Source organism: Cephus cinctus, unplaced genomic scaffold, assembly GCF_000341935.2.
Source record: "Cephus cinctus unplaced genomic scaffold, Ccin1 Ccin1_scaffold1588, whole genome shotgun sequence".
In the NCBI taxonomy this organism is placed as follows: domain Eukaryota; kingdom Metazoa; phylum Arthropoda; class Insecta; order Hymenoptera; family Cephidae; genus Cephus; species Cephus cinctus.
The window spans coordinates 360,603-370,492 of NW_014333893.1; the positions used below are offsets into that span (position 1 = coordinate 360,603).

A 9,890-nucleotide genomic window follows, 5' to 3' on the forward strand; every position below is an offset into this window, starting at 1 on the left:
AAAAAAAAAAAAAAAAAATAATGAAACCAGACAAAATTGGCAAGAAGCAGCAGAAGCCGGAAAAAAAAAGACGCCAAAACGCGTCGGTTTCTTGAACCCCCGCGGTCGCCGGCTGTTAACGCCTAGTGTAATCTAGGAATATAATCTAAATTGCAGCAATTTCAGTTTAATAACATTCAAGACGTCTCGAGTCATCCAGTTTAATATTTTGCGTGGGACTGCAGTGACGCTCAATCGCAGATTAACGACTTTGCGCGCCAACTTTACGAGATATCGGAAAAGTACTTCGAGTTGAGAGACCCTGAGTCAATTCGTGGGAATTGAGTTTTTCCTCCTTGAGAATTACCGGCGTCTCGTCCGAGCCGTCTTAACGTATTAATTCGATAAAACGCGACACCGAGAGGTTCTGCTGAAAAAGAAGGAAAATCAAAGGAAAAAATCCACTTCGTAAGTATCGATAGGGCGAACAATCGATACCGTGGGTATTCATTAATAATATTAAAATTTGCGTTTCGTAACATTGGTAGTAGGCACGAGAGGTGCCTGGACTCGATTACCGGCGTCGCGACGCTGGTCGCTTCAATCACGTGGTGTATATAATATGGAATGACTTCACAATTCTCTATTGATTATATGAAATTCCATAACGATAAAAACGCAGTTACGATAGCGTTCCGTTGAAAATAAATACAAGCGATGATAAAGAGTACAGAGGAGTGTTCATAAATATGTATTAAAAAAATTAATTTTTTTTTCTTTACGATTTTCAATCAAAATTGCGACTAGGCGATAGCAAAATAATTGTAATAGGCAGACAGGTAAAGAAAAAGATGAAAGATCAAGAGATGGAAAAGAAGAAAAGATGTCCGATAATAATAAAGTAGAGAAAATCTTATTTGCGGTCAATTTGTACAACGCGAATTGCAGGTCGCCGGTTGCGTCGCAGCCAACAGCTTACATGCATATACACATGTGCATGTACATCTGTGACTCACGTGTTGCGCGAATGGCAACTTGCCAATTGGAATCACGTTCTCCGCGTATTTTCTCATTATTTGTCTTGTGTTTTCTTGGGCTTTTCACGCAACGCCGACGTCCCGTGTTTTTACATTTGAGTCTGTTTTTTTTTTGTTTAAAAAAAATCCTAGTGGTAAACAGTAAAGTTTCTTACCTGGGATCCATACTGATTGACTCTACCAACGGATACACCCGTAACGCGATTGACGCGTGGGATAAAAATTTTTCAAAATTATTTCGTCTTCCGAAATTTGATATGTAAACTTTTCAAATTACCGACAACAGTGTACAATATCACTGGGGGATCGCTTGGAATTATTTCTATAAGACTATCCGTGGGATCTGTATTTCGATAATCAGTCGACACTAACCGAACGAGCAGGAAATAAATTCAAAGATAAAAAAATGTGCCTGATGGTCAGTTAAGAAGTGAAATGAATTCGCCAGGAGCGCCGGGCGATCAGCTGGAATGAATCGGGGATTCAGAAGTTTCGCAGCCAGCGGCTTTAAAGACTCGAGACGTGTTTTCGTCGCGGTTGACGAAACGGCTAGACGGGGGCGCGACAGGCTAAGCGGCCGGCATGTTACACGTTCAAGGAAGGATAATCGACTGAGTTGTTTTTCCTAAGAGTAACTCCGACGAGCTGGAGATCATCCTACTATTATTAGTATTCGCAACAAGGTCGCAATAGCTCTAATGAAAACGGTACACGTCACGGCGACGACCGTCGCCGTGATAACGTGGCGATACGACGATCAGACCAGGATGCGTTAGGGAGATGAAAAAAAAAGCACGAGAAAAGATGGAAAAAATTTCAACAAAAAGTAACTAGACAGGTTTTTTTTAAAAACCCTAGAAAATCAACGGACCGTCGGCAACGAAGGTTCCATCGCTTCGGGAAATATCAACCATAAATTCCCTAGAAAATTTGAGAACAGCAAAACGATCTGACGCGCAGAGTCCCGGTAGATTTTAAATTTTGGGAAGTTCTTTAATTTGGCTAAAAAAAAGTTTCCCCTAGGAGATGGCACTTCATTGTTTTCATTACTTCTCATACCTCCTCACCACGTGACGTCACGAAAGTACACACGTCCAAGTGGGTAACGTGCAGGTATACGTGACACAGGGCATTTCCACTGGAAACTTCAGAATTCCGGAAGCGTCCGAAATTGCCTCTTCAATTTGGTAGGAAAGACGGGTCTCCAGGGCTATGCAATAAATTGGCAGTAAGGGTGGATTTTAAATTGGATACTGAAATTTTGTCCAGTGCAACAGCGGACGATGGTTACGTGCTGAATGTAGCGAGTGAATGTCCGTCGAATGTTGACGCTGTGTAAACCAGCGATACGCGCGAAACGTATTGAGCGCCCTAACGTGAAATTTCATAATTCGGAACAGGATAGAATGTCGAAGGGGATCCTGGAATTATTATGCGCAATATTGCGCCCCTGTGGGAGAAGAACCCGTACTCGTGTCAAATGGATGGCAGCTTATTTGTGACAGAGACTGTACGGATAAAGCTAATCTGCATTTGATTGGCATGACGGCCGAGCGAACGGATCGAGAGAAGGGCGTGTGTGAAAAAAATGGCACACGAGCGAGCTTGGTTTATTCTTAAAAATTTGTAAACAACGTCCAACAAAGTATTACTGGCATCCCCTTCGATCCAGGCCAGAGGTATCGCTAGGAAAATTCATGAGCGACCATAGGGAACCGTCGAGAGGATCGGCAAAAATAAGACACGCGAGAAGACGAGGAAGAATGATAGACCGAGAGTAGAGAGAAGAGAGAAAATACCATCGGAGACGAGTGGGAGGGAGAAGGGACGAGACATAGGATTTACTGACTAAATCCGTTGGTGAAACGAGTTTGGTAGTGTCCCAAATACCTGCAGACTGCTAGAAGCAAGACGGGAGAAAAAAGCAGGCAAAAAGGAGGTTAAGTTTAAAAAAAGACCGGACGAAGAAGGAAGCAGGGAGACCGTGCTAGCCAGTCGACCAGCCAGCCGACCCAGCCAGCTACGCTTCAGCGCACATCAAACGAAACCCATCTCAAGGTCCCGACTCCAAACTAACCGTCAGTCAGAACACGTCGATGCCTGCCAGCCCTGGCTGATCGGCCATCCCGGAGGAAACATAACGCGACAATGGCCATAACCTAGAAGAGAGCTAGAGTCGGATAGGTGGATCGAAAGAAGAGATCAATCAGAAAGGCCCCTCGGCGAGTCTGGACCTATTCTGCATGAGGTCGAGTCCCTTTAAGGAATTGTAGTTTCTCTCAGCGTCCGTTTTGCCATTGAAAGTCTCTTGCGCAATAGCTGGGTCGTAAAGGCAAACGAGACTCTGGCCGTTTTATCGAGAACCACGAATGGCTTTAATTGCCGGTGAATTCATCCACAAAACTCATCATTATCATCGTTCTCATCATCGTGATAATTCCCAGAAGGAAACCCGAGAGACGGATGGCTGCCTCCTCGTAATTCGTTAATATGCTTTGGAATGAGCTGGACTCGAATTATGTGAACGTTACAGTCGCGTTGGCGTTGCTTTATCAATGACGTCACATGCCTGTTCTATTACCTACAGCATTCAGACCTTGAGCCGGTGACATCATCGTTGTCGATGATTCAGTGAGAAATCAATGTTTTTTCATGATTTCTGTAAATACTCTTGGAATCACACGGACTCTTGTACCATCAGTCTGGTGATTTCCTTCGAAAATAAAGATAAGGTATTTTTATTCAAGAAAAATCTTTCTACGACCATCAATTATTCTCCAGGAAAATAAACCGGAAACAGATTGGAGTCTGAACGTGTATTCCGGAAATATGTCTTTTTTGACGGGGGGTCAGGGAAATTATGTTTTTATACGTGGCACGTTAACCTACTTTCTGAACGTTCCCTCCTTCTCCAAGAGTGACATCAGACTACTCGAAAAAGAAAGCCGAGCGAGGGGGGTGAAAGTGGCAGATGAGAGGAGCCAACGGGGAAAGTAAGGGTGGCATTTGCAAACAATGGCATCGATCATAGTCGAGGAGAAGGATAAGGGCGTCGCGACGCCGATGCGTCTGCCCCATAAACCCGCGATGGCCACCCTACTACCCCACTTCTACTTTTCCGAACGTTCATCAACTAAATAGCTTTCAGCTCTGTCGAGCGATATTCCATGATACTTTTATTTTATATCTTTCTTGCCTTTAACCCTTCTTCCCGCTCCCCGTCCCTGTCCCCCGTGGCCATTGGTTCATTAGGTAAAATCTTCCACGCAGTTTAATCTATTAGCTTTGTGCTTCGTTATTATCCGCCTGGTGTACACGGTAACTCGATATTGCGAATTGAACAAATATTTTATCGTGACACGCTTCGATGCTCGGCAAACTCACAACAGACGCCATTGGACATTGCCAGTGCGTCGCTGAAACCGATCCAAAAGGAAAGTACATATCCGAGAGAGCGTGCGGTAATGAGGAAAAATAATTCCGAGCAATGGCTACGGTTGTCCGACGGCGCAAGTACAATTTTTTTCCGACAGAGTAGAGAACGAAGCACGAGCTTCGCGAAGAACCGCGACTGGGAATTGTGTGTCAAGATGGCGCGTAGTCATGGCAACAAGAGGAAGACGACTTTGGATTTTCATTCATATTTTCTTATCGGACGAGGCACATTTCTGATTCACCCCTTCTCGACAAGGCTCCGTTGAAGTGAACCCAAGGTATCAACTCTACGCAACCACCCCCTAATCGATGGGCCTACCCACAAGACTCGAGGACTCTTCTACGCACCTCTAGGCTATAGATACGCGTTTACTCTTCCAGGGACAGTTAAGGTGTTTCTTTTCCTACAGCCGATTTCTTTTCAATTTTCCTACGTTCCACGTCACGCGAATGGATTCGTACGTAATTTAGAAAAAAAATACCACGAAACAAAAAGTCCGAATATCGAACGAATATGACGTGACGTGCGCAATCAATGCGGGGGCATGCGTTACGCGTCAGCGGAAAGAAGCAAATATCACATCTACCGTGCACGCAACAGTAAATGGCTACAATCGAAAAGACCGGGCGAGTGATTAGTGTCACGGCGTTCTCGATCGAGTGCTCGCCTTAGAAATTCACCGATAAGGTAACCTCGATCAGCAACAAACAGTTCGCATATAATCTGAACTAAAAATTATCAATCGACGTAAATCAATTGCTTTTAGACATGACAGAACATTACCTGCAAGAGTCAGTAGAGTCCCTCGTGTAAATCCGTAGTTTTGTATATCCAGAGTGTACACGATTATCACAGTACCTATATATAATATCCACCAATAGTTTGCACTGATTATAAAGAATCCGATTCACCAGCAACACACGCGACGAGCGACCAGCCGAAAATAAGTGAAAGAACTTGAGATAAACGAAAAGAGACAAAGGGTGACTAGACGCGTGAAGGGAAAGTGTAAAAGTGCAGCACGAAGGAGGGTTCGGTGAAAAAGAATCTGCTCCGTATACGTGGTTGGCAGAAGAAGAACGAAGGAATCTCCAGTGAATGCCAAGGCAACGTCAAGCCAGACCGGGCTCGACTCATACTAAAACTCCTTTGCGTTACAGGTTTGTGGATGGCGTGGGGCCTCGTACCACGCCTGCGTTCGTTTGTTTCGTTCTGTTGGCGGCAGCAGCGTTCATGGTGGTGGTACTACTAGTACTGGCAGTAGCGTGGTAGTAGCATCGTTGGTGATGGTGGCGTGCTAGTCGAGGTGCCCGGGCGTTCGACGCTACTGCCGCGCAGCGTCGGCTGTGTGCGTCTAGATCGTCTGGATGCGTTCAAATACGTGAGGGCGCGTGCGTGCCTTCCCTTTTTCCCTTTCTCTTCGATACTTGTGTATACATGGGACTCTCCCTTTGCCGTGCTTGAATAAGTGACAGTCACACACCGATTTCAATATGCGAATCTTGAACATGCACGATGCTTCTGTGCACAGATGCGCAGAAAGCGCCTTTCGACCCTGACCAGGTAGTCGAAAGGCTGCCCCATGGAGACGTGAACAATAGCGTAGCCACGAAAATTTCTATGGATTGTCCCGAAGGTGGTATCTTTTTCCCGAGTTTCCTTGGGTGCCTGGTTGTCATTGGTGAGATTTCAACGATCAGTGCTCGATCTTAAATAGCAAATCTGTTGTCTGTACGCTGATCTCGGAGAGGCACTAGAAAATCGTTAGATACGACGACCGTTTTTATTTGACTGTTTCTTCGTCTGCGCGACACAGCGAATACTGTGGTGACAAATGCCAAGCAAATGAAGTGTGACCTGATTGGCCAGACAGCGGAATGCCAGGCTCTGCCGTACCGATTGCCTCTTCTGGTAAGAGCCAATCTTATCTCCTTATCAGGATATCGATTACCGCGTATAGGGTTGCTGGATTAGAAACGACGGTCGCGACGCCCGGCACCGTCTAATGTACTGTTATCTATTTATTGCGGTACCTGATAAGTAGATAGTGAAAAACAGACGGAAACGTTACTCGAGAAGATATGAAAATTCCGATAGACGCCGTATGAAAATGCTGCTTGATCGATTTTTACGTTGAATGATACGCTGCTTGAAATATTTGCGGTGAAAATAGAGCAAGAGAATCGAGGGGTGTCGCGATAGCGACTCTTTTCGAAATTCTCAGCAACCTTTTTCGGCGCTGGTTTATCAAATCATAATTTCTTCGGACAGCGTGACAGCCCACGTTCAGTTAATAATGGCGGACATGATTTGGCCTTTTGAATATGTTATCGCGTTTGATTAATTTAATGAGTACAATCGTGCTTCGACTATGTAATCGCTGATTCAACTACTCCGACCCCTATTTCGTGCTTACTTATTGTCACATATCACACGTACGAAGAGACACGACCAACAGACGCCATAATATACTTTTCTCGAGCTCGTTTCTCTCTCAGGCGAGAGGACGCACAAGGGGATTTACGTACTTGTCCCTCGTGAATGACGAAGGATATTTACTCGGGGTCATTCTAATTATCGAAAAGGTTACAAGTAATCGAGAGACGCTGCGCGAAGACGGTTGCGCAGTAGCGCGGACTGTGTCGTCTTCGACCGCGTACTCGAAATTTCCAAAGTTAGCAGTTATACGCATAGTTATAGATAGCTGTGTGTATATGTATTATATAAATATGCGCGATATAGATTTGAAAAGAAAGAAAGATTCTACTGACGGAAACCATGCAGAGAGAGAGAAAGATATATGACCGAGAAATTGTTCTGGTCCTAGGTGTGGCATATGACGTGTAACTGAACCACCACGTTCACCCGGTATTCACACGTGCGACTCGCGGGTGCGTACGTGGAGATGCTAAATATCTTTTCTATTAATAAAGAGCCATACGTGGTTTTGTAGAAAAGTAAATGCCGATTATTTGAGAAATTCACACGATCGATCGTCATCAGATGATATAAAATTGGTGTGCGTGTACTTACTCGGTATCCGGAACCGGAATCATGGGAGCGGGTAGACGGCCATTGTGTTCCAAAAAATGGTTCATTTCCGGTTCCTCTTGAACTGGAGTCTCATAGACCAGTGTCTCTACCATCGAGCCCTTGCTCGACCCGAAGGACACCCTAAAACAGATGAACCAAAAGTTTACAGGCAATTCAGGGAGTTTCTGCAAAGAGACATTTTTCACAGAAATTATTACTTCACTAACGATTTCTCCTTTCTAATAATATCTTTGTAGATTTATTTATATGAATGAATTTTTTTTATTTCATGCCAGTGGGTACCATCGCGGACGAGTACTTTGATGCTAAAGAGTACTTTGACTAATACCTAAATGGAAAGTACTTACTTGCTCGCGCTTGGCTTAGAACTGGTTAGGACTACGTGGTAATCTTTTAGAAAGAGCTATCACCTTCACCGCATAAAGTTTTTTGGTTTATTTTACAATGCAGTGATTCCCAACCGTAGACGCATCCAATGCGAGAATTTTGGTAAGCAGTGAGGAAGAAATGATCCAAGAAATTTCAATGATAAAGGAATAAAAAAAAAGTTGGTAGAAAATAATGCAATAGAAGAAAAGTAACGGTCCAGAGTAGTTGATCAGATCAACATCATTGGTTCTGGTAAGTCTTCACGAGAACTCGGTATATATTTTGCGCCCAGAATCGCTGGACCGGACGAGACGTCCGTTTGGTTCGATTCTAAGAATGCGCGTGAAGAATACAAACTTAATTCACAAACCTTAATTTTCTACAGCGCGACAGTCGCCAAGCGAGCGAGCGAATGGACACCTGGCGACCGCAATTCCGCCTTCGGTATCAAAATTAAAATCCCACGCGTTTGGATCATCTTACGGCTTTCTGGTTGAGGATGTTAATTCTTCTCGGAATAGCACACTGATACACACGCGATTTCACCTCGGAGCTATCGCGTCAACTTTTATCGATGAATACATTCCTTTGTCTATCATTTTTGGCAACTGTCAATGGCTCCTTATTACGTTCCTGAACGAGTCCAAGTTTCTGCCAAACATCCAAACAAGTGTCTGCGGAACGCGTTTGACTCGCGAAGAAAATTATAACCGTTACGCTTTTACAGAACCAGAGAAAAATATCCGAAAAAATACAGCACACGAAACAGACAGCATAACCCACATGGCATATCCGATACGAAAGCTCGGTAGGTAACCGTACCGAGAGAGCATCCGAGGTAGCTGCTGCCATCTAGCCGAGACCACTGAAAGTAGCAGCTAAGAGCGCCAGACCTTACAGCGAGTAGCGGCCCAAGCGGGAAAAAGAGAGAACGAAGAAGGAGCTATAGCCACTGCTGTACACGACGTGTCAAGCTCACGTGGAACGAGGACATAAGACTATCGCAGCGCAGGGATTCAAAGGGAGAGGGGCCTGAAATCGGAGCAGTGCAATGTGTCACACGAGTTGCACGCGTGTGACGTAACAGGCAGACTCTGCGCTCTCTTCATCCTTCCGTTCCCTTCCGAGCCGCTTTCACTGCGTCTCTCTTTCGCACCGTTCACTCCTGAAAGCTCTAACTCGCTCTCACGGTGCAGTCAAGTTCCTCCCCGCTGCAGTAAGGCAATTAAACGTTGCGCAATCGAGAACGAGCGTTGCCGTTCATTCGCGTCTGAGGACGTCGAACGTTAATTAGTGCAGCAGCCGTTGGACGGAATTCTGAGGCATAATTAATAATCGTTTCGCTTCCTCCGGTCGAATATCTACCCGGTAGCGATTAAGAAAAGTATTATTAACATACGAAAATTTTCTTAACAGAGTCCACGTGTCTATCGCTGAACAAATTTGCGAGACGCTCTACATTTAAATGGTTGAAAGAGGCTTTGCCAGTCGCGATGACCATTATAACTTGAGGTACCCCATTATATAATACAATTAACAGACTGACAGTGTAACACCGTCATATCCACATGTGACGTATCCCCGACACGTTCCAGCCCACAAGTCATTGCCGACGGCGTCGTTCCGTCGCAATTTGAAGGACGCCCTAAGGGTGCGTCAAACCAAGGTTTTTCATGTGGCTCCTAGGTGCAGTCGGTAAGAGCGAACACAGATATGAACCAAAAAATCAATAAAAAAAATTAGCAAGTAAGAAGGAAGAGAAAAAGTAGTATTGCGAGGGGGTTAGTGGGTGGGTCGTTGGTGGTTTAGGGGTTGGGGCAGGTCGGGGTCGAGGCCGTCTCGTCAGCAGCTTCCTATCGATCCGCAGCTGATCTGACCTAAACCCGGCCGGCCGAGCGGTCGCACGATCGAAGAAACCATAAATGTCCACGTAAATAAAGGGAGACTCCGGGTTGTGCTGGATTGTTTAATGTAAAATTTCACAGCCACTCACCTTATCCGGAGACTCTACAGTT

The 9,890-nt window shown here is 45.0% G+C and overlaps 1 protein-coding gene across 4 annotated transcripts in view; it reads right to left on the reverse strand.

The window, feature by feature from the left end:
• LOC107273408 overlaps positions 1-9,890 on the reverse strand; it is a 42,098-nt gene that overhangs the window by 11,540 nt on the left and 20,668 nt on the right. For all 4 annotated transcript variants that reach the window (XM_025090724.1, XM_015751572.2, XM_025090723.1 and 1 more), the window contains one exon: positions 7,486-7,626. In XM_025090724.1, coding sequence (XP_024946492.1) covers positions 7,486-7,626 — 141 coding nt within the window. The remainder of the gene's footprint in view (positions 1-7,485; positions 7,627-9,890) is intronic.